The sequence below is a fragment of the Podarcis filfolensis genome, assembly GCF_964270895.1.
Source record: "Podarcis filfolensis genome assembly, chromosome: 8".
NCBI lineage: Eukaryota > Metazoa > Chordata > Lepidosauria > Squamata > Lacertidae > Podarcis > Podarcis filfolensis.
Window position 1 is genome coordinate 70374750 of NC_139611.1, and position 27026 is coordinate 70401775.

The following is a 27026-nucleotide window of genomic DNA, read 5'->3' on the forward strand; positions in this document are numbered from 1 at the left end:
GAGTCAGGCCGTGGGACAAAGGCGGCCCCCGCGCGCGCGAGGGAGCGAACGCGCAGAGAAGCTCCGCCCCTGGCGGCGGCGGCGGCGCGACGTCACTGCCCGCGACGCCCCGCCCCCTTCCCACGAACGCGCGGTTCCCAGGGGGAGGAAGGGGGCGGGGGCTCTTGACCAGCGATCCGTTTTTAGTCCCGTAGCGGCCGCCGTAGCACGTGCCGCTGGGACAGCCGCCCTCACCTAGAATGGGGCTCTCCATTAATATGTGATTGATAGTATTGGCATGATTTTAATAGGTTTTATATATGAATGTAGTTTTAATCCTGGCTACGTTTCTCGCCCCCCCCCCCAATGTTATTAGCGGTTCTTATTTTTACCTTCTCTTCTTTGGTGGTCATTCGTAGCCGAGGAAGATTGTCTTCCATAAACACGGTTTGAACAATGAGTCCAGAAGTGCCTGTAATAATACAGTGGTACCTCAAGTACTTAACTCGTTCCAGAGGTCCGTTCTTAACCTGAAACACCACTTTAGCTAATGGGGCCTCCTGCTGCTGCCGCGCCGCCAGAGCATGATTTCTGTTCTCATCCTGAAGCAAAGTTCTTAACCTGAAGCACTATTTCTGGGTTAGCGGAGTCTGTAACCTGAAGCGTATGTAACCCGAGGTACCACTGTAATACTCTGTTCATCTGGCTGGGTTTCCCCAGCCACTCTGGGCGGTTTGCAGCATGTATAAAACATAATAACATTATTACATGAATTGTAATAATAAATTTAAACGGAAGATTTCTCTCCCTCCCCCTAAAAAGCAAAACAAAAACACCACCACACATTTGGAAAATGTTAAAATCAGGAAGGCTTAAAACCAATTTAAATTACCGTAATTGAATTGTTTGCTCCAGGAGTGTTTATCCTTGCTTTCATCCGTGCTCTGTATTGTAGTCACTGGAATAATCAGTGGATGAATCCAAGTGTTGGATAGAATGAGACTATTAGGCCCCCTTCCTGAAAGTCAGTAGCAGCACACTTTTTGGGGTGCTGCAAATCTTGGGGTTTGTGTTACAAAATGCTGCAAAACACTTGGCAACGGTTTGGAATCAACTGGAGAAAGTTGGATTTTGAGTGGCATTAACTAGGAATCCAGGTTTGATGTATCAGCAGTGTGTGATCTGCTGTTGGCTATGCCCTTGCTGCATAGGCCAATGAGAAAGGCCAGACTAGTAACTGCAGAATAGGAAGAAAAATGTATGTCTAATGTTTAATGCAATTAAATTAAGCATATAATTAAAACCTAAATATACATGTTTAGTACATGCCTATTATCACAGCACCATTGCACACAACAACCAGAATGCAGCTTTGCATTTTATCCAGCAGTATGCAGGGATGTTTTTTTTCTGAAGTAGATTTGTTTTCTAGCAACTATACTTAAAGTGGGATACTTCAAGCAGTTTTGGTGAGAATAGAGAAGGTACGCTAAAAATCCAAGAGTTACAAGTCATAATTATTAAATGGCTCTTGAAACACTTGACCTATGTAACATGAAACACGTAGCCTTCCTAGAGCAGGTGACACAACTCGGCTTTTTCAAATGTTGCATCATTTGCAATTATAGATGTCGCGCAATGTCACCTTTTTCTGGCAGTACTTGTGTGCACTGAACAGCTAAATGAACAGGCAAGGCTCCCCCTCCCCACTTTCTCTAGTGCCATAGTAGAGAAAGGAGATGTTGAATTCCTGCCTGTATGATACAGACTTGAGAAACAAAGGAGACAGAAGATAATGGCAAGCCGCCACATCTAGTAAATGGCTGCACAGCACCCACTTTAGGGATTGAATATACAGTGGTACCTCGGGTTAAGTACTTAATTTGTTCTGGAGGTCCGTACTTAACCTGAAACTGTTCTTAACCTGAAACACCACTTTAGCTAATGGGGCCTCCTGCTGCTGCCGCGCCGCAGGAGCACGATTTCTGTTCTCATCCTGAAGCAAAGTTCTTAACCCGAGGTATTATTTCTGGGTTAGCGGAGTCTGTAACCTGACGCATATGTAACCTGAGGTACCACTGTACAGTGGATGCTCGGGTTGCAAATATGATCCGTGCGGAAGGCACATTCGCAACCCGCAGCGTTCACAACCCGCAGCACCGCGTCTGCGCACATGTGGGTTGCGATTTGGCACTTCTGCGCATCCACCGAAACCCGAAAGTAACCTGTTCTGGTATTTCCGGGTTTCGGCACGCCTGTCACCTGAAAAAAACGCAACCTGAAGTGTCTGTAACTCAAGGTATGACAGTATGACTATTCAATGATGCAAGTCAACCACGTCAGTTTCTTTTTTCTTGACAAAGAGTATAGCTTTTGTTACATAGTTATTCCTTCCAAACCCCTGCTATCCAGAAAATCAGTGGGTAGGGGGAGATGAGACCAGATAAGTTCCAAACCATCATCATACACACAATATATGGGACACACATAAGCAGGATGTTTCATGAGCTGCAATTTATTCTCCATTCCCCATACAGGGAGAGAGGCAACTTTATTTTCTCTGTAAAAAGTAGCCTTTTCATTCATTGCCGGTATGAACTTGGACCTAAAGGGGAAAGTTCACACTTTCAGTCCAGACAGCGTTTGGTTTAAATGCTTGAAATCCAACGGTCAGAAGGGGAGGGGGGAAGGATAGTTATCCAGGATCAGACCCCCTCATTGGATGAGGTAGGAAAGCTAGAAGTTTATCGTACTGTAAGAACACCCAGACAAACTGCTTAAAAGGTACAAAAGTCACATTCAAAGCTTTCACAAATTCAAGCATGGATACTTCAGGTTGTGACAAGTTAAACTTTCCCCTCAAGTACTGCTTTGTTAAGATTTTCAGATAAAACTTTACAGGTTACATTCCTTTCCAATTCAGTCCCCGCAAGGTATTTCTCTTTAAAATTCAGTTCCGTAAATTGGATACAGGATTTTTGGGCGCTACTTTCAAATAAGGTGAACAGCGCATGTTGCTATGCAGAATGGTGTGCTCAGGAATGGAATGAATATATATATGTATAGATGGTTTTTAAAAACTGGAAATTTATTTTGGGATGGAAGCTCCTTTGAGCCAGTAGTTATTTCATTCAGTCTTGCTTAGATTGTTTCAGTGCTTGAAGTCTTTCTAACAGCGGAGGATGAGAATAATGCCACATTGAAAACAACCAGTCTGAAACAGGAAATCCCAGATTATCTTTGTTTAACTTGATCAGAGCGGAATACAAGTCTGTAGCCTTTCCAAGATCCTTAGCAAATGCATCTGCTTGAAATTCAAATCGCCTACTTAATACAGTTAAGCAGAAGGAGAGAACCTGTAAGGGAAAAAATATAGGGAAGAACATGTTTCAGAATCCTCCAAACCCCAGCCTTGTACCCACTAGCCTTCTGCATGGTAAAGACAATTCTTTAAATTGTATACTACTTCAACAGCTTCTTGGTGTGAAGCAGTTTATAAATCTGCAAAATAAAAACAAAGAAATGCTACACAACTGGTACCACTGAGGAAATTATTAAAAAATGAATCAGAATTCTGACAGCATTATTGTGGGACAGGAGGGTTTAAGTCCGCAAAGAAACTACTAGCATTTCAGCAATAATGGCTTGAGTATGCAATCAAAAGCAGAACTTTACCTCATTATAAGGAGAGAAAATAAACTGAAAGATGATCAACAGGCCTATCAGGGTTGGCTGAGTATCATAAAATCCAAAAGCTGCAAAGAGCTCCTTTTGACCAATCAACACGGCAAATAAAAAGAAACACAAGAAGGAGTTCATCTAGGAAAGAAAAAGAAAAAAAGAGCAACATGTGTTGCCTTAATGATTTGTTAGCAACCATTTTTTATTTGTAAAAGTATCTATATACCAATATCTCATAAAATATCAGAGTGGTATACAACAATATAAAAATAAATTACTAAACCTTTTAAAGTGGTATGGGAGCAATCATTAAAATTAGAAAATGTGGAACTGCAGTTGGCTTTAAAAACCCTTGAATAGGCACCTGAAATTCAGAAGCAAAGATGCCTGCTGAATCTGTTGGAAGAGTGTACTGCACCATGGGGACTGTGACGCTCAGTACCCAACTTCTAGTGGAGGCCAGTCGGGGCACTGTAACATGTGGGGCAATTAACAGTGCTCCTCCAAATGATCTCAGTGATCGGGTTGGGATATAAGGGCTCAGGCAGGCCTTAAGATGTCCTGGACCCAAGTTATTCATGGCTCTGCAGATCAGCACAAGAGTCTTGAACCTGGTCCTGTAGCGCAGTGTAGATGTTTTAAGAAAGGTATCACATGCTGTTAGCCATCTGCCTGCATCAGCAGTCGTGGCACTGCATCCAGCAGTAGCTGGAGCTTCCACACCTGGGACCAAAATACAGGTAAATACATCCCCAGCCACTGTGGCTTATAGCAGCTTCCAAGGAACACAGTGCAGGGGAGAAATAAGAGAAAAGCTAACCTCCACCCCAATGACACCTAAGCACTGATGCAATCCATTTCTATCCCCCCCCCCGCCCCCGCCTCCTGGACTGCTGTTAAAGTCTTAAGAGGGGGAAAGTAGGAGGTCAATCAGATTTCTGTGTAATGGGCTGTTCAGCTCTAAGTCACCTCTCTGTTAACACACCTCCCCATTTACACTCTTGCTTGCCCACATTCCTTTTCACTGCTTCCATAACTAAAGGAATGATGCTGCATGACAATATAAGCACACTCAAACAAAACCCATTGGAATTTCCTCAGTGCTTTCTGCTCACCTGGCTGATGACGATGTTTTTAATCGTGTGGCCAAGTTTCCAGTGCCCCAGCTCATGACCCAAAACAGCCAAGACTTCTTCATTTTTACAACCTTGCTTCTTATTCTCGAGTAAAGGGGAGGGGGGTGAGGAGGAGAGAGAAGGAACATGTTATCCAAGCATGAGCAAAGACCATTTTCCAAGCTCACGAATGCAGGACAGGAAGCAGAAATTCTTCACATGATACTTTGCGAATAGCTTTCCTACACCTGGGTGATTTTTGACACTCTATTGGCTCTCTGGGTCCTTAGTCATCCCTGCTGCACAATCTAATAAATCCCAGAGGGTCAATACTGGACGCTTCGGGAAAGCCCCTTTTAAATTTTGATAGTTTGCATAACCAACCCTGGGACCATAATACTGTATCTATAGGCCTCCTGTCAGGGTTACTGAGGCCAAGATGGCTCATAATATAAATATTTTCAAGCGTATTATCCTAATGCACGGCAGAACACATCTAGCCATACAATAACAGCAACAGCTCAAAGTGGCATCAGAAAAATAAGGTCGTTCAAAAGTTGATTTTAAAATAGGGTTTCCCTAAAAATAAATAAGAGAGGAAGCCATGGCTTAACTCCCTGGGAAGAGATCTGTGAAGTAATGGAGCTACTGCAGCAAAGCTCTGGTTGCTCAGAGCTTTGTCCTCAAAAGAAATGTGCAGAATAGCAGGTAACAAAAGTTCATAGCTACAACGAATTATGAGCCACATTCAGGTTTTGGGGTTATTGCAAAAATGGGAAACCATTCTCTGGCAAGCAACCTCCCAGGGGCTGCGTAGCAGAGGTGGGTGTGGCCAGAGGCAAAAGTAAGGGGGGAACATGGGTGACCTCTCTTTGTGCAGAAGGCTACATTCCACCATCGATGCAAAGGAACGTGATGCAAAGGAACAGGGTCAGTGAAGAGTGTGGCCTGGGGATAGCCCCGAGGGCCAGAATAGAGAGGCCTGGATTTGGCCTCTGGACCTCAGGTTCCCCAGCCCTGAGTAAAAGCCACCTACAACCACTTTAGCATTTATTGCCAAGGATCTGATGTGCACACTTGCACTCCCTGAACAATTGCCCTTGCCTTCTTTCCAGTCCACCTAGGAAATCTTAGATCAGAACGGCTGCACCTTAGTGATATAACCTCCCCCTCCCCCCCCCGCCCAATCTGGATGCTTACTTTGGCTTTAGCCTTTGCCTCGGCATCATCCCCGTCTCCTCCAGCCACCTGGTTCTCTGAGCCAGGCTCCTCAGGGCGCTCTTTGTTAAGGGCAGAATAATCCTCCAAGAGTGTGTCAAACAGCACAATTCGCTTGTTCTTGAAGAAGCCGTAGAAATAGGCATTGCTGTGGGAAGACCGTTTGGAGCCTGGGGCAGGTGGGAGAAGGGTGGGAACGAAATCACATTACAGAAGCAAGCGAGTGGACATGTCCCCTGTATCTTGGGGACAGATTTTAAGTGGGGAGGTAAGTCCACATAAATCTGTCCTTCAGCCGAGATCGTCAGCTGGCCCAGCCCTTGGAGGTTAGGTGGGTGACTGTTGCTGGCCACTGTGAGAACAGACTGCAGGACTAGATGGGCCTTTGGCCCAACCCAGCAGGGCCCTTCTTATAAAATACACTTCCTTTGATGGTACCCTATAATGGTGGTCCTTCTGTCCCTCCCCAGGAAAGCATGACTGGTGGCATTGCATGTTGTCTACCCTGTTAGTCCAAGGGCGATAGTCAACTAAGTAATACTTGCATCCGCAGGCTTCATTGGGTCTACTCTACAAAGAAGGCTGGCTATCACCCCAAATTTTTACAATCTAAAATGGATTGTGGTAAATATGGTAAAAAATATAGTAAAATGATAAATATGTAAGGGTGTAATGTATTGTAAGGGTGTAATGCATTTTAAGTTGCGTTGGGGTTGGATCCTGATAATATATTCTGCTGTTTTCCTATCATCACGAGCTGCCTTGTGACATGTGCTGTCCCAGAGATGTACGGACTCTCACCTTCCACCACATACACTTTGGTCAGAGGAAAGTCTATATTCTTTGCCATCTCCTCAATCTGCTGCTTCAGCTCTCCTTCAGGGAGTGGGATGAATTTATCGAACAAGGGAGCAATGTAGTCTGCATAGATTGTGACAAGGACCTATAGTGGAGCACAACTGTTAAAACAGAGACACCTTAGGCCAGTTTACTCATCATTAACATTTATCTCCAGGAATGCGCAATACAATGTCAAAGGCACTTCTACATAAGCGAGAATTGCAGTAATCCAGCCTAGAGTTACTAATGCAGTGGTGGTGCACCTCAGGTCCAGATATTATTGTCAACATACTGATGACACCTGGCTCAAAATTTCCTAATGACCGCCTTCAACAGCTTCTTTTTTGGGGGGGGATCCATATACACTGCAGTGGGCCCCAAAAAGCCTGTTGGCACCCCTGCCCTTCTGTCACACACAGAAGAAACAGCTTCCTCTAAAATGCTGCTTGGTATATTTTAAAATGTGTATCAAACTTAAACATCAACTGCCTGATTAATCAAGACACATTTTCATTTGATTCTTTAATTAAATGTTGTAGCCAGAGATTGAATAGCGCTTAACCTGGACTAGATTGTGCCCCCTGCCACAGCTGCCAGGTTAACTAAATAAGAATAATTTAGATAAACTGACCTGTTAGCAAAGTTACAGTTTTACGGGGCGAGATGGAAAGGAAACCATGATAAGCAGGCAAGCCGTTTTAGTGACTTGAGACAACCAACTCCCCAATTTAATAAGAGTTACACATGAAGGAATTCTGGACACAGCAGACTGCATCACATACTCACCAAAGAAACTACTAAGGTGAAAAGCCATGCATAAATGAAGAAATAGTCTCCACCTATTTTAATGATGTAAAGTAGAAGTGACGTTACTGGCAACAGGATACACTGGGTCACTATAAACTTCTTGATTGCATCTTTAAAAAAGAATCCCAGAGTCTGCAGAAGAAGAGATAATTAAGATGAAATGTTTAGAAGCCAGCTATGTGAATATATAAGAGGTTCAAAAATCGCATGCTGTTTAGCCCCGCTCAAAACTCGTCCAGGCCATTGGATAACAGTTAGTTGAAGCAGGAGAATCGGTACAGCAGGCATAGGGAACTGATGGCCTTCCAGATGGTGCTGAACTACAACTCCCATCAACCCTAGCAAGCGTGCCAATGACGGTGGTTGTAATTCAGCAACATTTGGAGGGCCAAAGGCTTCCCACAGCTCCTTTACAGATTTAAAAGCCAAATAAGCACAAATCATACAGGCAATGAAAGAAAACTGCTATCAATTTGGTGGCCAACAAATACTATAAGATACCTGCTGGTTGAAGCCATGTTTTTCCTCGATGACAAAAGTATTATAGAGGCTCCACGGAAGACCGGTAACAGCACTGAAGAGTGTAGCAAGCAGCAGGAACACCAAGGACTGAACAATCTATGTGCAAGGAGGGGGGAAATACAAGTCAGTACTTCCCTAACTTCAGACATATTGGGAGGAATTCAATGCCATGCTATTACGATTGTTCCATCAGTGCAAGCATCTCTGCTTTCCAGATGGAACAATCCCCATTGTGCTAGTGGGAGCCAGACAGAATGATTGCCTCTCTCCTCCTCCCACATACTGTTCTGGGGATTATCCCAATGTTGCCTCCATGCCCTGCTTAAGGTAAAGGTAAAGGGACCCCTGACCAGTCGTGGTCCAGTCATGGCCGACTCTGGGGATGCGGCGCTCATCTCGCTTTATTGGCCGAGGGAGCCGGCATACAGCTTCCGGGTCATGTGGCCAGCATGACTAAGCCGCTTCTGGTGAACCAGAGCAGCACACGGAAACGCCGTTTACCTTCCCGCCGGAGCAGTACCTATTTATCTACTTGCACTTCGACGTGCTTTCAAACTGCTGGGTTGGCAGGAGCAGGGACCGAGCAACGGGAGCTCACCCCATCGCGGAGATTCGAACCGCCAACCTTCTGATCGGCAAGCCCTAGGCTCTGTGGTTTAACCCACTGCGCCACCCGCACTGCTTAGGGGCTTCCTATAAAGGCATCTGGCCTGCCACTGCAGGAAAACATAGTCTTGAACAAGATCAGCCTTTGGTCTCATTCGGTAGGGCTTTTTCCATGTTCTCATTGCTCATATTTAAAAATGCAAAGGGAATAGCAGCTGGAATTTTATTAAAAATGGATAGTTTAGTTACAGGTGGGGTGGGGGACATAGGGACCTACCTCATATTCAGGCCCAAAACCAGCACGAGCCGAAATGTCTCCAGATACAGACCAAAGGAAAGGGATTCCTCCACACAGAAGAATCACCTGTAAAAAGCCAACCCACAGCTTTATGGAACAGGCTAGCCCCGAAGTTTAGGAATCTCATGAACAACAAAATCAAGCCTCTCTCATCCTCCGCCTTTGCACTACCGTAAGAGCACCTTAACAAGGGAAGAGGAGACGCAAATAAGAGAACGGAGCGTCTTTCCTGTTAATAGCCGTGAAGAGGGAATTTCAGCCGCCGCTTCACACCTCACCCAGCAAGCTGCTCTTTTCAGAATCCCCTCTTTGGTGCAGCTATTAGGGAGTAAGAACCGTGCCTGCTAGTTCTTAATCTAGTGACATATTTGTGGCTTTTTTGTTTTTTAAAAGCAAACGAGGGCCCCTTACTGCAGACTAGGTCCAGGATCAGCAAAACTGCTGAAGACTACTGCAATAACCCATTGCCCTCTAGTTACAATGACTTGAATCCAAAGTGGTGCTAAGTTACTCATTCTGTTAGCACAAGGCTCCCCCCTCCTCTGTACATCCACTAAATCTGTTCTGGGGGTTCCCCATACCTTTCAGAGCAGATTTGGGGAGAGCAGGGGGCACATGCTGTGACGTTAACATATATGAGAGAGTGCTGGAGGGGAAATAGTTAAATAGGATGCTCAGACAGGACCCAGGGGGGTGGAGTCAGCGGGTCTATAAAACTAGTTCTGGGGAGAGTTTGTGGGGAGTTGTGGGTGGGTAGTTGGTTGGATTTCATGGGTTGGCTGGTTGGGAAAGGCAGTTGGTAATAGACAGTTAGGGCAGTTGGTCCTTGAGTGTGGGGAGGTAGCAGAGATAGAGAGAGGAACATAAGATTAAGAAAGTCAAGAGGAACACCATTTGGCATGATGTAAAAGTTTTGTTTTATGTCTGAAATAAAATACACTCTTCTTTATTAATTGAAAATCTGACTGAGACTGAAGTGATTTTACCAGGGAGGACCTGGTTGGTGGCAGCGGATTAGTGGTGTACGGGTCAATAGTCCGTGAGATGATCGGGGGCTCCGTACGAACGCCACACATGCAGGTGGAGGAAATTGTGCTGCGCAAGCACAAATCCTTGTGCTAATAGAATGAGGGGGCTGGATAGCACCCACAGAGCCAGAAAGTCAGTGTTGTGCAGGGGCTAGTGTCTGCTGAGCTAGGATATGAAAAATCTTGCTGCCAGTGCCCACTCAGCTGAAGCTCCATCTGCTCAGTTGATGTTCCACCCTGCTTTCAGCTATCCTTGGGAAAGCCTTTCGGTCTCCCTTCCTTAACTAATCTCACGGGATTTTGTGAAGCCAAAACACCACTCTGAGCTGCTTGGGGAAAGGCTGAACCACAAGCAAAAGTATGAGTCCCCTATGCCACAGTGCTTTCCCCACTTCAAGATATAGTTCGGTTAAAACTATCCAGACAACTGAAATGATTGAGCCAAGCTACAGTGGAAAGCACCCAGAAAAGAAATCCTAGTAGCTTAGTGTCTATTTTATTTGTATTTATTGAATGCACCTGTTATCCTTGCCTTCAGGTCAAGAAGTACTCGTAGGGTAGCAGGCAATTAGAAAACAAAACCATCAAGATTTTAATATAAGACTAAAATCAACAAAATGGAAAACCGGGGCAGGGTAGAGAGGGAGGAAGGGAGGGAGGGAGGGAGGGAGGGAGAACAGCAGCAATTCACACTGAAAGCAGAAGGCAACTGCAATCTTATATATCTACTCAGAAGTAAGTCCCACTGGATTCATTGTAGCTTACTCACAGGTAAGTTGGTATAGGATCACAGCCTAAGAGGCCCTGGTAAATGGGTAAAGGTATTTACAAAATTTGGGCAATTTCCTCCCTTTCATGGCAAGCCATCATTTGCCATTATATGCAAATCAGTAAGCTATGGTTTGTGCTTGCCTTCCAAGTCAGATTGATAATATATATATATATATATATATATATATATATATATATATATATGACAGCATTCAATTTTGGTATGTGACTCTTTTCTGAAAGCAAAGCACAAACCAACACTTGTCAACCTGAATATAAATGGCAAACAATTGTTTGCTGCAAAAGAGGAAGTGCAGTAGGAGAAGAAATCAGGGCTTACTCATGTGATGTTAAATCATGGTCCATGTAGCAGCAAACCATGGTTTGGTGTCACATCTAAACCAGCCGAGTGTCACAAAGTCTAACAGTTTCAGTCTGATCCCAACATTAAATAAGCAGCAAAATCATTACAGACAGCATGCATCATCTCCTGACAGAAGCATCTCTAGAAAAAGCATTGCACCCCCTAAATTCTACATCACTGGCCGGACAGTGTTCTAGCACAAGGGAGGGCAGAAGGTAGATCTCTGGGGTGATTTTCAGTGGATTCGTAGGGATCTATGACTCCCATTTGTTTAATAGCAACAAAATGACTATCTCTGTCCTAATTGTGCTGCTGAAATGAAGGAAGCTTGTGGGGTGGGTGGGGCAGAGAGGTAACCATAAATTAAATTTTATGTAAAAAGACTGTGGGTTTCATTCAGCTCTGATACTAAAAAAAATTCCCACGCTCATAATTCTTTAAATCTATCAGTATACCATTTACATGAGGCTCCAGTGCTGGATTGTGGGGGTTCTAGTAAAAAAAGGAGGAACCCCACAAGTCTGAAGACTGTCCTAAGAAATTGAAATACCAGAAGATTCTTACATCCTGTCATAGGATTAGGCTTGATATTGTGCATTTTCTGATGCTTAAATGAAAGTCTCATTCCCAATACATTTTGAAATACGATTTTACATTCTAACTAATAAAGAAAAACCACAGAACTTAAGAGGAAAAACAGATACTTACTGTGCCCTCTATCTCTGAGTACAGCCCTGACCAAAAGCTGAAAGCACTTTTATCCAATTGATAAAGGCGAGATTTCTCAAATGTTTCCGAGTCCATGATTGGTCCTAATTCCAGTGGAACATGGGTGGTTGTCCTGTACACAGTCCTCTGAAATATTTTAAACATAGCAGTAAATACAAGTTACCATATACCTTCTAAAGCTCTGTTCTCAGGTGTCACAGGAAGCCACTCTTCTTTCTATCCAAAGATTGTTAGTGACAAAGTATTCCAAGACTACAAAATGACACAGGTGATATTGGAATCTGCTCCAAAGCCTGGGCATAGAACAACAAATCAATGGGCCTAAAGAACTAACCTTGTGGGCACTCTTAGCAATGTATGCAGGCAGGGTAGAAATTTTCATACAAGTAAATAAACAAACGCCTACAAAAATAGAAGGCAGAAGCTATGCCTAACAGCAAAATGTGACTTTTGCCAAGAGTAATAGAACATTGAGACATTTTAAAGTAGCTGGCAGAACTTCCTAATTCTACTTGACTACTTGATGCCTCTTCAATGTTCTCCACATTTTCCTTTTCCCTATTCTTTGATTCAAGAGTGGGGGAGTGAGAAAGGAAACATGATATGAGAAATGTGGGGGCGTGGCTAAAGTCTTGTCTGTCTCTGTAGCTTCAGAATTAATACCATTAATAAAATTAAAATGGGGGAAATCCCATACACTACAACTTGCCCTAATTTCCACCACAGATCCATTGTGGTTTCTACAAATCTACATAGCCTTAAGCTACAATGGAGGGAATTTGCACAAATCAGTCTCTCAATGATCCTGTGGGTATAAACCAAATTTCAGCAATGTACTGAGAAAATGCCTTAACAATTTTGATACCAGCAGCAGCAATGAGCGAAGTCCCAGAAACTTTTGCATACACACACCAGTAAGGTCTACACACATAACAACCCCATACATGTTTGCTTGGAAATCAATAGCACTATATCCAATGAGGCTTACTTCCTTGTAAACATGCTCAGAACGGTTGCCTGAATGAATTAGGTCTAACAGCAGCATGGCTGCTCTTATCAACCGCTTGCTATGGGTACTTTGGAAGATGCAAGTTTGTAGTCTTTGGTCTACTAATTTATTTTAACACTAACACACAATTGCTGTACTAAATCAATCCAAGAACCCTGCTATTAGACAGCTTTTCAAAGTGGGGCACCTTTCTGAGGAGGACACAGAGGGGACAAGGAAGTAATAGCAAATAATCACATCCTCTTCAGCACCATATACGGAGAAAAGAAACAAAGGGCACAATAGGGGACCAACAGACAGGGGAGGACTACTATGGCTCCAGCTGATAAGAGTCCAACAGCATGCAGAGGGCCACAGGTTCTCCACCACTGCTACAAAGAGAGGAGCTAGCAAACCAAAAGCTATCCTATACAGAAAAGACTACAGAAGAGTTAATAAAATCATTTATCGGCTTAGGAAGTGTGCGCAGTATTAAAAGCCTTAGATCAGCAGCAATGGATGGGCATCCCCTTCCCAGCTGCCAAAGCAAGGGTGGGGTTGACAGCTGTGAAGAAAAGGAGGAACAAAATTCTCAAGTCAGGAGGCTGTTATTTCACGCCCACAAATTTAACACCCATGGAACTTAAGGTAGTGTCAACGTGGCTGCCTCCCCACCCAGGCCTGCTTAACTTCAGCAAGGGGGTGGGTGGCCTCAGGCAACGGGAGAGGCAGCCCTGCAACATCTGACCCAGCCTTTCTCAACCTTGGGTGGCCCAGATGCTCCCGGACCACGACCACCACCATCCCTAAGCAAGCGGGACCAGAGGTCAGGGATGATGGGGGGGGCACAATAGTCCAACATCTGGGGATCTAAGGTTGAGAAAGGCGGGCCAGGAGATTCCCCCACTCTTGGCTTGGCAGCAACCTCGGGTGCTGGAATCACCGGGAGGGGGGATTTCTGTTCTTCCTCCTCCTCCTCTTCCTCATCCAACGCGGCCAGCTACCAATTGCTGCAACTCAACGGGGCGGGGGGGACATGAAAAGGAAGGGGAAGGTTGCCTCCGACCTGCCGCCAGGCGAGCAGCGCCTCCCACAGGTAGACGGCCCACGAGAAGAGCAGCACCGAGCAGAAGATCCGGCTCTCCAGGGGGGTCTCGGCCCACAGATCGCCCAGCCGCTGCGCCGCCATGCTGGGCCCCCAAGTCCGCCGCTCGACAGCACGCCTGTTCCCTCCGCCAGCTTCCTCCTCGGATGACACCGGCACTCACTTCCGCCTGGGGCGCTTCCGGCAGCAGCAGCAGGAGGGAAGGAACATCTTTTCTCTTCCCCTCCCCCCCCCCCGCCTCTCTCCATTCAGGCAGCCGACCAATCGGAACTGCCGCCTCAGTTCTCGCTGAAACAATCTTGCGGTTCGCGACGGTTGTAGGCGGAATGTTCCGTGGGCGGCCGGGCGAAGGAGGATTAATGGAAATGGGTTAATAGTAAAAGCCTGAAAAGGATGCGGGTCTGAACGGAGCTCCGCTACGTTGCGTCGCAGGGGAATGATGCCATGCGTGCCGCCATCCCCTCACATCCTCCAACCCCCGCTCCGCCCCCCCCCCAAAAATTAGTCAATCCCAAATTGTTCCCCTTTCCCTGTTCTGGTGGGATTCCTAAACTTTTGTTTTTGCTGATGCTTTTTAATATGCTTTATTGCTTTTAAAAACTGTGTAACATAAATAATCAACAGAAAATGAAAATAAAAATAAGCAAACATTCATTCCATAGTTGGTGCTTGTTGTATGTAACAATTTGTAGTTGGATTCAACATGACCGCCGGTCCCCCCATTGTGGTTCCTCGATTACATTCTTTATCTGCACACTAAACTTTGTCACAGAATCATAGAATCATAGAGTTGGAAGAGACCACAAGGGCCATCGAGTCCAACTCCCTGCCAAGCAGGAAACACCATCAGAGCACTCCTGACATATGGTTGTCAAGCCTCTGCTTAAAGACCTCCAAAGAAGGAGACTCCACCACACTCCTTGGCAGCAAATTCCACTGTCGAACAGCTCTTACTGTCAGGAAGTTCTTCCTAATGTTTAGGTGGAATCTTCTTTCTTGTAGTTTGGATCCATTGCTCCGTGTCCGCTTCTCTGGAGCAGCAGAAAACAACCTTTCTCCCTCCTCTATGTAACATCCTTTTATATATTTGAACATGGCTATCATATCACCCCTTAACCTCCTCTTCTCCAGGCTAAACATGCCCAGCTCCCTTGTCTCCTCTAGGCTGTTTCAGTTACATTAATTTTATAAGATTCTCCTATTCTATGCAGAAAGTAAATCCAGACCTTCCAACGGATTTATATTTTTGCAATGTTCTTTTAAATAAACTCTGTATACATCCCACACTCTATTGAATTTCTCATCGGTAACATCTCGGAACCTTGCTGATAATCTGGCTAGTTCCGCATATTCTTGCAATTTGTTTTGCCAGTCTAATTTGGATTGGATAGTGTCTCCTTTCCAACCTTTTGCAGTTGAAATTCTGGCTGCTACTGTAGCATATATGAAAATTCTCCTGAATTTCTTTGAGATTTCATTACTCATTATTCCTAGCAGAAAGGCTTTGGGCTTCTTGGGGAAAGAGCATTTAAACATTTTTAAAAATTTGTTATGGATCATCTCCCAAAATTCTCTGATCTTTTAGACGATAGGCTAAAACTCAAAATTTTTGAAGGAATCTGAAATCAGCTGACATACTGCATGCAATATTTCCAGTTGAATGAGACCTTCCAAAAAGATTTTTTAAAAACCAGTTTTTCCACAGTACCTTCGAGACTTGAAAAAGATTTGATTCAAATTAAATATAAACCACTCTCTAAAATGTATAGGCTACTCCTTGACTGGGAGGTCAAGGAGGAAGAAGTCAAATCTGTAATGGTGCAGTGGGTCAGGGACTTTGGCTACAACATCCAAATGGAATCATGGGAGAGGCTTTGGAGGGAAGATATAAAATTCACAGAATGCTATGATGTAAAGAGAACTGCATGAAAATGCCCTACAGGTGGTATTTAACACCTGTCAAACTGGCCAACATGTTCAGATTTAGGTCATACACCTGTTGGAAATGCAGGGAGGCGAAAGGCACATTGATGCACATGTGGTGGGATTCCTAAGCTTTTAACAAGATATAAAGAGCAGGATAATGGGAAGGCCTACCCCAGACTCAGTTCTGCTTGTTCTCCAAAGACATATAACTCTGGAGAAAAGCCTGGAGCACTGAATTTACCCAAAAAGGCTGTTTTTTAAGGAAACGGTATGGCCTCCCCCCCAAAAAACCCCCTCATGCAACATTTAACCTGTTTTGGCTCCTGCAGCACGACATCTCATTAGGATCTTAGAACCGTAGTGCTGGAAAGGAAGGAACCATAGTCCCTAGTCCAGGGGTCAGCAAACTTTTTCAGCAGGGGGCCAGTCCACTGTCCCTAAGACCTTGTGGGGGGCTGGACTATACTTTGAAAAAAAAAATGAATTCCTATGCCCCACAAATATCCCAAAGATGCATTTTAAATAAAAGCACACATTCTACTCATGTAAAAACATGCTGATTCCCGGACCATCCGCGGGCCGGATTTAGAAGGCGATTGGGTGGAATCCGGCCCCCGGGTCTTAGTTTGCCTACCCATGATCTAGTCCAACCCCCTGCAGTTGCAGGGTTATGCAGTTGTCCCAATACGGGGATTGAACCTGCATTCTTGGCATTTTCAACACCACACTCTGACTAACTGAGCTGTGCAGGCTGTATCAGTAACAGTAATAACACGCTAGCATTGTGGTGAAATGCTTTTGTGGACTAGAGGCAATCAGGTCTGGCTGGCAGGTGCACAAGAGGGGCACATACCTGAGGGGGAATCTTCATCCGATGCACTGTAGTCCACAGCAGATAGGAATATAACTTATACCGAGCCACACCAAGGCTTCATCCAGCTCAGTATTCTCGGCAGCAGCTGGCAGTGGCTCTTCAGGAGTGCAGGCAGGGATCTCTACCCGCCCAACTGGAGATGCTGCGGACTAAGCCTGGGACCTTCCACATGCGCGGGTCATAACAATGCAATTCTGCAACATCAGCTCAAAAATAAATTTCAGCAGTGAGTACCCCTTGGAAACCGGCCCGAGTAGAGACATGCAATGTAAATGTACTTGTCTTAAAAGACCTCTTGTTTTTGCCGAACAGCAGACTTAAGACACCTGTCTGGAACAAAGGTGCTGAGACAGAGGAAACCAACCGTTGCCTTCCAGATATTGCTGGACTACATCCTTAACCATTGGCATGCTTGCTGTGGCTAATGGGAGCTATAGTCCAAGAACAACTGGATGGAACCACATTGACTAGCCCTGGTCTGAGGTTTCAAGGCATTTGTTCTAGAATTTGTCTTCTTCCCTCCTGGCCTTGCTAAAAGCCCAAAGACAACTCCCATCGGTCCCAGCCAGCTACACGTTGGCACAAGCCGACCTACAAAGACCACTAATGGATGCTGGGAAGAAAAAGGGGAAAGACACTCTGTACAACCATGGCTTTGTTAGGTTCTGATGGCAGAAGACATGGAAAAGACACATCCATCGCGCAGACAGAACTTACCAGAGCCTGTTTTTAAGACACCTTGCATATAACATATAACAATGAAATAACTTTTAAGGAAGTACAATAAAATTCATTTTAGATGTATAAATTTCAGAGCTGGTTTCCTCAAAAAATCACAAACAAGTCACAATACTATGCTTGCTCCGTATAATGTGTACAAAAGAGGCTCAGGTGCTCCCCCAGGCAAAGCTATTGCAGCTCAAAGTTTGCATCAGTGAGCATCGGAGCCTGTTCCTTTTATTTTTGGTGTTTCTTGGTGTTGCTGTACAGAGTGTACATTAGCAAACTGCAGGTGTTCCCAGGGAGGAAACTCCCTGCCCATAAATAAACAAGAAGTCCCCAATATGCTGCTTCATAGATGAAGGGAGTGTAACATCAACTGGCGCCTTCGCAGCACATCATAAAGTTTATGGGTATGCTGAATTACAAAATATTAGGCAGAAAATAATGTGAGAGCAGGCATGAGGAAGCTTTGAACTTCAGATGTTGTTGGATTATCATCAGCACCAGCCAGCCTGGGCAATGGACAAAAATGACCAGAGATGGGAGTTCACCATCGCAGGAACCACAGGGTCTCCACTCCTGTCTTGTTGTTTAGTCGTTTAGTCGTGTCCAACTCTTCGTGACCCCATGGACCAGAGCACACCAGGCACTCCTGTCTTCCACTGCCTCCTGCAGTTTGGTCAAACTCATGTTGGTACATAGCTGTCAACCTTCCCTTTTTTTGTGGGAAATTCCCTTATTCCAGCGCCATTTCCCGCTGCTTCCCGCTGCTATCCTGGATTGTTAGATATCCCGTAGACTGTCCCGGGATAGGTGAGGCTGCTGATCCCTTATTTTCAAATCTGAAAGTTGACAGCTGTGTTGGTAGCTTTGAGAACACTGCCCAACCATCTCGTTCTCTGTCACCCCCTTCTCCTTGTGCCCTCAATCTTTCCCAACATCAGGGTCTTTTCCAGGGAGTCTTCTCTTCTCATGAGGTGGCCAAAGTATTGGAGCCTCATCTTCAGGATCTGTCCTTCCAGTGAGCACTCAGGGCTGATTTGCTTCAGAATGGATAGGTTGGATCTTCTTGCAGTCCATGGGACTCTCAAGAGTCTCCTCCAGCACCAGAATTCAAAAGCGTCAATTCTTTGGCGATCAGCCTTCTTTATGGTCCAGCTCTCACTTCCATACATCACTACTGGGAAAACCATAGCTTGAACTCCTGTCTTAGAGGAATCCAATTTGGATACAGGCAGAAAGTTATTTGGCAGATCAGGTAACACTTCTACACAAAAACCCCAAGTTTTAGTCTTGTTACCTTCTGATATAGGCAATAGACCTTGGGGAAGCCCACTGTTACAGCCATGTCAAACCTTGAATTATGTGTTAGGACACATTTCGGCAATAAACTTTGATCATATTAACAAAAGAGGGAGAGAAGAGACAATGCATTCTTAGTCCATGCATACACTTACAAGCAAAATGTTTTAATCGTGAAAAGCAGAGCTTTCCAAACTTTTCATGCTAGTGAAACAAAATGACATGCGTCATTTTGGGACACAGTAATTCAGTTTTACTAGCAAACCGGAGAGTAAACTAACCCCTTTCTAGCCCTGAGAGGAGCACAGGGAGTGTTCATGTGATACACCTACACACTGAAGCCGACAAACTACCGTATTTTTCCCTCTATTACACGCAGATTTTTTCTCCTAAAAAGTAAGGGGAAATGTCTGTGCGTGTTATAGAGCGAATGTGTGGTCCCTGGAGCTGACAAGCGCCAGTGAAGGCAAAAATCAGGCAAATATCAAAACGTCCGGAGAAGGGAGGAAAGAGGAAGCTGCTGCTTTCCTGCATTCTGCCTCAGGGTCTTACTGCCCACCCGCTTCTGTTTCCTTACTGTGTTTGCTCAGACGGAACAAAGAGCAGAGAAAACCCCTCCCCTCCAGGCAAGCAGAGTGGAAAACAGATTCCTCTCCGTGCGTCTGGGACTCGAAGGCAACATGCAGGTTGGGGGGGGGGGAGAGAGAGAGCTGGTTGGCTTGTGGGGGGGGGGACTTTTGCCTTCCTTTCCTCCCTCCGGTAAAACCCCTCTCCTGCATTCTTAGCCAGCTGCTTCTCTGCACACCCCTCTCCTTGTCGCTTCTATGTTTTTCCTTCCCTCCCTACTTAAAACGTGGTTCCAATCACGGATCCACATGGATCCTCAGGATCTTTGCATTGAGTCACCCCAAATTCACCATCAGATCACATAGCAATGATCTGATGCAAAAACAGGGCTGCAATGCTGCAAAAACATGGTTACAAAGCACGGATCCACATGGATCCTCAGGATCTTTGCATTGGGTCACCCCAAATTCACCATCAGATCACATAGCATGTCCATGGCTACAGCCTGCACCAAAAAAATCATGCACCCACTGTTTCCTGGGGCTGCAATGGTGCAAAAACGTGGTTACAAAGCATGGATCCACATGGATCCTCAGGATCTTTGCATTGGGTCACCCCAAATTCACCATCAGATCACATAGCATGTCCATGGCTACAGCCTGCACCAAAAAAATCACGCACCCACTGTTGCCTGGGGCTGCAATGGTGCAAAAACGTGGTTACAAAGCATGGATCCACATGGATCCTCAGGATCTTTGCATTGGGCTACCCCAAACTCACCGTCAAATCACATGTCTGTGGCTGCAGCATGAAGCACAAAAATGATACATCCACTGTTTCATTCAGATTTTTTTTTTCTTGTTTTCCTCCTCTAAAAACTATGTGCGTGTTATGGTCAGGTGCGTGTTATCGAGCGAAAAATACGGTAATGTGTCACGACACAGTCTGGAAAGCTCTGGGGTACAGCATTAAATTCTTTAATTGGGCTTTGCTTTTTTTATGTGATAGTGCTGGTTCTTGCTCAGCAGCTGTCTAATTTTTAGTGTTGTTTTCTTCTTCAGAGCAAAGAATTGTTAATTCGTTTGAAAGGAAGTTCAACAATGCTCTTGACGTCTTTATCTTTACAGGCTTTAAACTTTATTCTAAGGAGTTTTTAAGGTTTTTACAGTTTTACCACTGCTTTAAAAAATTGCTTATCACCAGAAAAGAGATAGCAGCATTAGTCTTCAGAAGGTTCCTGCCATCATAGACGCTTTAAATAAGATATTTTGGACTGGTGGTTACCTGAGCTTAGTCACTGCACTACACAAGTTGCTAATAGAGGCTACTGTGATTAGATTTCTGTACCCAGACAGAAGCAAACCATTCACAATTTAACCTCAACTCCATTATGGGCTGCCAAACTTTTGACTACAGCTCAGGAAAATTCAATTATTCCACATGCCATAGGTTTTGGTAAGTGTTGAGATACAAGAATTCTGCCATGAAAATCTTCCCTGCAATTGCCCCCCAGACCCAGAGTATTGCATAAACGAAAGGTAACCTGGATGTTCCAACAGTCTGAACCCACTAGCAGTATTGATATGGAGATATTTAAAAACGTAAAGGCCCTGCTATATCAGCCCATAGGCTTGTAGAGGCCACAAGCAGAACTGCCTTCTGTTCATAGAATTGTAGAGTTGGAAGGGACCCTGAAGATCATTTAACCCAACCCCCTGTAATGCAGGATAATGCAGCTGTCCAGTTACAGGGATTGAACCTGAAACCTTGGTGTTATCAGCACCATGCTCTACCCAACTGAGCTATCCAGGCTGATGTTCTACTGTGGTTCTCCAGCAACTGATCTTCAGGGCCATAATCCAGGAGGTAGTAGATAGCTATCACAACTAGTAACCTTATCATTCATGAACAATCTCTCTTTAGAAGCCATCTTGGTTGTTGGCGATCACACATTGCGGAAGCAAATTCTACAGTTTTTAACTATGTGCTGTGCTAAAAGTCTAAAAGTTCCTATGTTGTAATTATTGAAAGACAGACACCTGCCCAAGACAAAACTATCATGGGCTCTTCTGTTAGGAGCAGCAGGTAGAATGAAGCAAAGCCAATACCATGTTGCTACAAGGGAGCGTTTCATTTAGGATTGGCATGGGCACTATAGTGCCAGGATACTTTCTGCATCTTTTAATGTTTATTTTGTTAGTACTTTTTTGGGAGGGGGGGCGACGAAAAAGTTGGTTTTGCTGGACCAGTTGGATCAAAAAGTTTTTTTTTTTTCTCTTTCCCTGCCAGCAAATGGTTTATGAACAGCAGCCTCTGATTTGCCGTAGTTCCAGGAGTGAGAGTTTAAAAGGAGAGGATTGAGACACAGTTGGTTAGGTAGAGTGAGGGACAGGGTTGAAATATAGGTTGGAGAGATCGGGAGATAGGTAGGGAGATAGGATACGAGACAGGATGAGGTATAAAAGAGTGAATGGGAGAAAGAGTTGGTTCTGGGGGAAAACAACTTCCGCTCTGAGCGTACAATGAAGGACAGAGTGTGGTGTCCCGTAGGAGGAATAGACCAGAATTTTACTGGGAGACAGAGGTTGAGCCAGGAGAAGTAGGAGCTGGAGGGGAACAGCCTACTTGGGACTCAAATCTAGTCTGGAGGGGATTCTTCTAAGAAAAGAACAAACTCCCAAACCCAGTGAAGAGAGGGGGTGTGGAGAGCCCTTTGGTTTGTTAAAATACCTCAGGAGCAGGATTGTTAAAGGGGGTGGATAACTGAAAGGAAGTATCACCGTAGAAAGGAACCAAACCTATAACTCGAAAACAACAGAGAAAGCATTAAAGTGAAATCGCACTGTATTCCTGAAGTAACCAAAGTTTAATCCATTTGTGTTAAATACTATCGTGCCTTAAATTTTTATTTAATTTTAAGAAAACCTGCCTGAGACTCCAATTTACTAGTTATCTCCTCACAAAGGTTCCCCGCAGGATACTCTGGGCTAGAATTACAAGAGGAAAGGAAAAGAAACCTTTGGGTAAAGGGTTGTTCAGTGAGGTGGGGGCAATTTATCTGAGTGAGAGAGGGCCCAACGGCATGAGAGGAAAAAGTGCCGTCGCGCCTGTTGCCAGTCGTCACAGGGAGGGAATCTGGTGTGCTTCTTCAAGGTAGCCTTTTCTTCACCATCAGTACACATCCTCACACTAGATTTTGTACCCCAATAGACACTACAACTGCATCTCCAAAGAACATAGATGTTTATAAATTGCCACAAGATCTGGGTATCCAACTAAATCACTGCAGACACTGAATGACTTCTGCAAGCACAACATAATTTGCTCCTACCATGCCTGAAGGAAACCCCCAGGGCAGATATGGTGTGGCGAAGGGTGTGCCAGAGTCCAGCTCCAAGCACGTAATGATTTAGTCAGATGCAACGCCTCTTCTAGAGTTATCACAATGTACCGTATTTTTCGCCCTATAGGGCGCACCGGCCCATAGGGCGCACCTAGTTTTTTGGGGAGTGGGAAATAAAGGAAAAAAAATTATTTCCCCCCCAGGAGCAGGGCTGGGGTGGGGGAAGCCCGAGCTTCCCCCGACCCTAGCCCCCAGAACAGGCTGCTATCCGCAAGCCTGCGGAGCCTGGCGGGAACTCCTGCGGGCTTCCAAGGCTTGCGGATAGCTTCCTGAAGCCTGGAGACCGAGAGGAGTCGGTGCGCACCGACCCCTCTTGCTCTCCAGGCTTCAGCGAAAGCCTGCATTCGCCCCATAGGACGCCCACACATTTCCCCTTCATTTTTGGAGGGGAAAAAGTGCATCCTATAGGGCGAAAAATACGGTAAATTGCACTCTCTGCAGCCTGTCAATCAGCTGTTGGCAGATTGAGGTGGCTTTGGCAGGAGGGGTTGGGCTGCGTTCATTTATTTAGGTTATGTCCCATTCTACTACTACTAATAATAATAATAATTTATACCCTGCCCATCTGGCTGGGTTTCCCCAGCCATTCTTCCTCCAATGTGGAGTAGAGGATGGCTTATAACAATTCATAATATACCACATTCACAGTAAAATAACTCAAGCTCATTTCCAATGCATCTCAGGGTAGTAAAGGGTTGTATGCTGTGGTAGACAGGCACCAAAGTTTACTTTCCTACATCAGTTTTTGTTTGAAAAAGATATTGGACATCCTCCCCAACACCACCTCAACCAGTGTCAATGTACTGGCATACAAATCAAACCCTTGTGGAAGGAGAAAAAGAAACAGATTTTTAAAGGGATTTTTTTGTCCAAGGATCTTTTTAATTTTAAAAAAGTAAACCAGTTGATCACTTAAAACTGCATCACTGGACACCATTTGGTTGATTAGGAGAAGAAAATAAGCACTCCCTAAATTAAAATTCAGTTGGTTTTCTTGGAATTTTCTTTTTGTCCCAAGTGGTCCTTGGGTACATGTAGAAAAATTAAGGTGGTGAAACTTGGGGGGCAGTATTTACCACCATGCAAGTAACAATGCCCTGCTGGAAGGATATGAAATTTGATACAGTCGAGCAGAACATTTCTTACTGTGAAACTCAGTGATTATAGTGCCCTGTACACAGTGGCTCACAGGCTCTGGTGATCAGGTGATCACCAGAGCTTGCAAAGGGGCTTGCGCAGAGCTCTGTAGGCATTTTTACCTGCCCTATACCTGATGACATATGTCAGGGATAGGGCAGGTAGGTGTGTTTTAGCCAAAATGCCATGGTTAGCTAAATGGGGAGGTCTGGCTTGATCAGGACCACAGAGCAGAGGTTCCCCACTGCTATCCTAGAAGGGCTATATTGTAGGTCTACCTCTTTATAAAATTTGCAACAAAAAACGGTGCAGGAGAGCAAATTGCATCCCAAGGCCTAGACAAATGCATGTACACAGCATGATAATCAAGCAATTTCTTCTAAGGCTCAGCCCCACCATCTCTATTCTTAGACCAGGACTCAGCCCTACAGCATAAGAACAGGTGAAAGTGAGCTTGAGTTAGGTAGAGTGCATTTATCTCCCACGTGCGCAACTACGAGTTCCCATCATCATGGATTAGGGCAGGGATGGCTAACCTGGGGTCGTCTAGATGTTGCTGTACTCCTACTAGCCCTTGTCATAGCCTATCTTCAGATATGATGGAAACTGCAGTCCAGCAAGTCAAGAGTTTAGCCATTCCTGGGTTTGGGAAACAACTCTGAATTCATATACAGTGGTACCTCAGGTTACATACGCTTCAGGTTACATACGCTTCAGGTTACAGACTCTGCTAACCCAGAAATAGTAGGTTAAGAACTTTGCTTCAGGATGAGAACAGAAATTGTGCTCCGACGGCGGCAGGAGGCCCCATTAGCTAAAGTGGTGCTTCAGGTTAAGAACGGACCTCTGGAACGAATTAAGTACTTAACCCAAGGCACCACTGTAGTGGATTCTGATGCCCAGCATCATGTTTTCTTTTTTGGGTCGGGTAGGGTGGAAGACACCATCTTCACCTTACAGAGCAAGGCTAGGGAACCTGTGGCCCTCCAAAAGCTGGGACTCCAAACTCCCATCAGCTCTGATCATAGGACATGCAGCTGGGGTCAATGTGGGAGTCCCAAAACATCTGAAAGATCACAAGTTCCCCCAATAGAGAGCCACCTTCAAGGCTTATGAAAATTCCAAACCAATCTATACCGATTCTAGTAACTGCACTTAACATATTCACTCCAAAGGTAGATTCTAGGACACATTACATCATAGCAATAAATCTATATTGCATCCTATACATTTTTTACATCCAACATAATTCACTTTCTTAAAAAAAAAGTTAAGAATTCCTGAGTGAACTGTAGCTAGCGTTGCTAGTTCAAATTAATCGGACCTATTTAGCTCTTAAGACGTCACAACATGCAAGGATGTGACTGATCTTCAGCATTGCTTGCTAAAAGCAGGACTTTTGTAGGTGTGCAAGGTAAAAGAACCAAAAGAATGCCAAAATGCCTAAACAGCAGTATAAAAATTTATTACAATTAAATTGGTATCATTTTGGGCAGTGGAAAGTGAGTCTAAGTGAAAAACTGAAGACAATGCATGGATTTTGGCAAGTTACTACAGACAGGAATATAAGGTAAGGCAAGAAGGATTTTTAAAATGACAGCTAAAGACAGACCCTTAAAAAAACAAATAAAAGCTGTTTCAGAAGTTGGTCACATGTCGAAGAATCGCGACATTTAAGAGGACCACTGGAGAATACTAGAAGCTGTAAAGCCAGATTTAGCTAATCTACACTTTCATGAAACTTGTTTGCTATCCATTCTTCTTCAGTCCAGAAAATACCTGTCCGGTTTAGACATTTAGAAAAATGTTTACACCACGTGACAAAATGTTAGTCAGAAAAATGTGTGCCACACACGCAAGTTTTGAAAGAATAAAAGTATCAAATGCTGCAACTTATTAATATTCACTGTAGCAGAAACCTTACAAAGTAAAATAAATGCTGGTCATCTCAAAGTCCCTGAAATATTTAGGCCCATTTTTCTTTCTTTGTAGTATAGATTATCAGCATTAATGCTGACTAGAATGGAAAGAATTGCCCTGGAGTAGCAAGAATTTTCTCTGAGTGGAAGAGTTGATGCAGCCAATTGCATTTGTTAAGAAACAGGTTTTTAAGGTGGTCATGAAGCCTTTGATGGAACTGGCACTGACTGCTTACTGTGGCCTCTGAATTCTCCTCTCTGAATCAGGCAGATACAGCATACCTCACTTACTCCCGTCAGAATTCAGGTACCTTGTGGACCGAAGCATGAAGCTCTCCCAATCTTACATAGTAGAGCAAAAGAGATGGAGCTGCATCTATGATTTTGGAAACCTAGGGTGGGATTCAACTAAGTTGTGTGCATGGAATGAAGTCCCTTCATGCAATGAGCCTTCCCCCCCCCCATATGCACTACTCTGGAGGGTTGGCGAACCCCTAGAACAGGTTTGAGTACGTGAACTAGGCCTGTCCAGCAGTTTTCATGAACTGAATATGCACCCTAGAGTGTGCCGCAGAATACTCAACTGCACATGGCTTGGGGTGGAAGCTGCAGGGCACTACGGTCAATGTTTTTATAAATATAAATCAAAGCACACAGAGTTAATAGTGAAGATTTTTCATACGCCAATTTATCCTAGAATATAAGTTCTTCAAGAAGAGAGTAAGTGACCCAGAAACTTGATTGGCTAAACTTTAACTCCCCCCAAAATGTATGTTAAAGGAAGCAGCAATTAAGGATTGATAAGAAATCCCCTCCTTCCACAATGCGATGGGTGCCTGAGGGGGTAACCTATTTGACTGTCACTGTTGGAAGCAGCTGCAATTTTCCTTAGCCGAGTGGCTAATAGGGAATGGACAATACACCTCTCACTCCTGCCTCCTCTGCAGTGTGGCTGTCTTTCCTTACAGGGAGAGCTGGTGCCTCATTCACTCAATTATCCAATCCTGCTACTCACTTGTGTTTAGAGCAGAAAGGCCCTTTATTATTTGCTAAGCAGAGGTTGATGGCCATCTGCCGTGTATGATCTAGCAGATATTCCTGCATTGCAGGGGGTTGGACTAGAT

The 27026-nt window shown here is 44.6% G+C and overlaps 1 protein-coding gene across 1 annotated transcript; it reads right to left on the minus strand.

Annotated features, from left to right (window-relative positions):
• Positions 1-2478: 2478 nt before the first annotated feature.
• Positions 2479-14476, minus strand: ZMPSTE24 (zinc metallopeptidase STE24). Its single transcript, XM_083627526.1, has 10 exons — positions 14013-14476; positions 11938-12084; positions 9046-9132; positions 8142-8258; positions 7620-7772; positions 6795-6936; positions 5976-6163; positions 4776-4880; positions 3655-3798; positions 2479-3335 (listed from the first exon to the last, which is right to left on the minus strand). The coding sequence occupies exons 1-10, from the start codon at positions 14133-14135 to the stop codon at positions 3111-3113; spliced, it is 1431 nt and encodes a 476-aa protein (XP_083483652.1). The 5' UTR covers positions 14136-14476; the 3' UTR covers positions 2479-3110.
• Positions 14477-27026: the final 12550 nt, after the last annotated feature.

Coding starts and splice junctions, on each gene's coding strand:
- ZMPSTE24 (XM_083627526.1), bottom strand. CDS start 14,135: ATGGCGGCGCAGCGGCTGGGCGATCTGTGGGCCGAGACCCCCCTGGAG. Junction 6,164..6,794: donor CAAAGTGTATGTGGTGGAAG/GTGAGAGTCCGT, acceptor CACCTGCCCCAG/GCTCCAAACGGTCTTCCCAC. Junction 4,881..5,975: donor AGGCAAAGGCTAAAGCCAAA/GTAAGCATCCAG, acceptor CCTTTACTCGAG/AATAAGAAGCAAGGTTGTAA.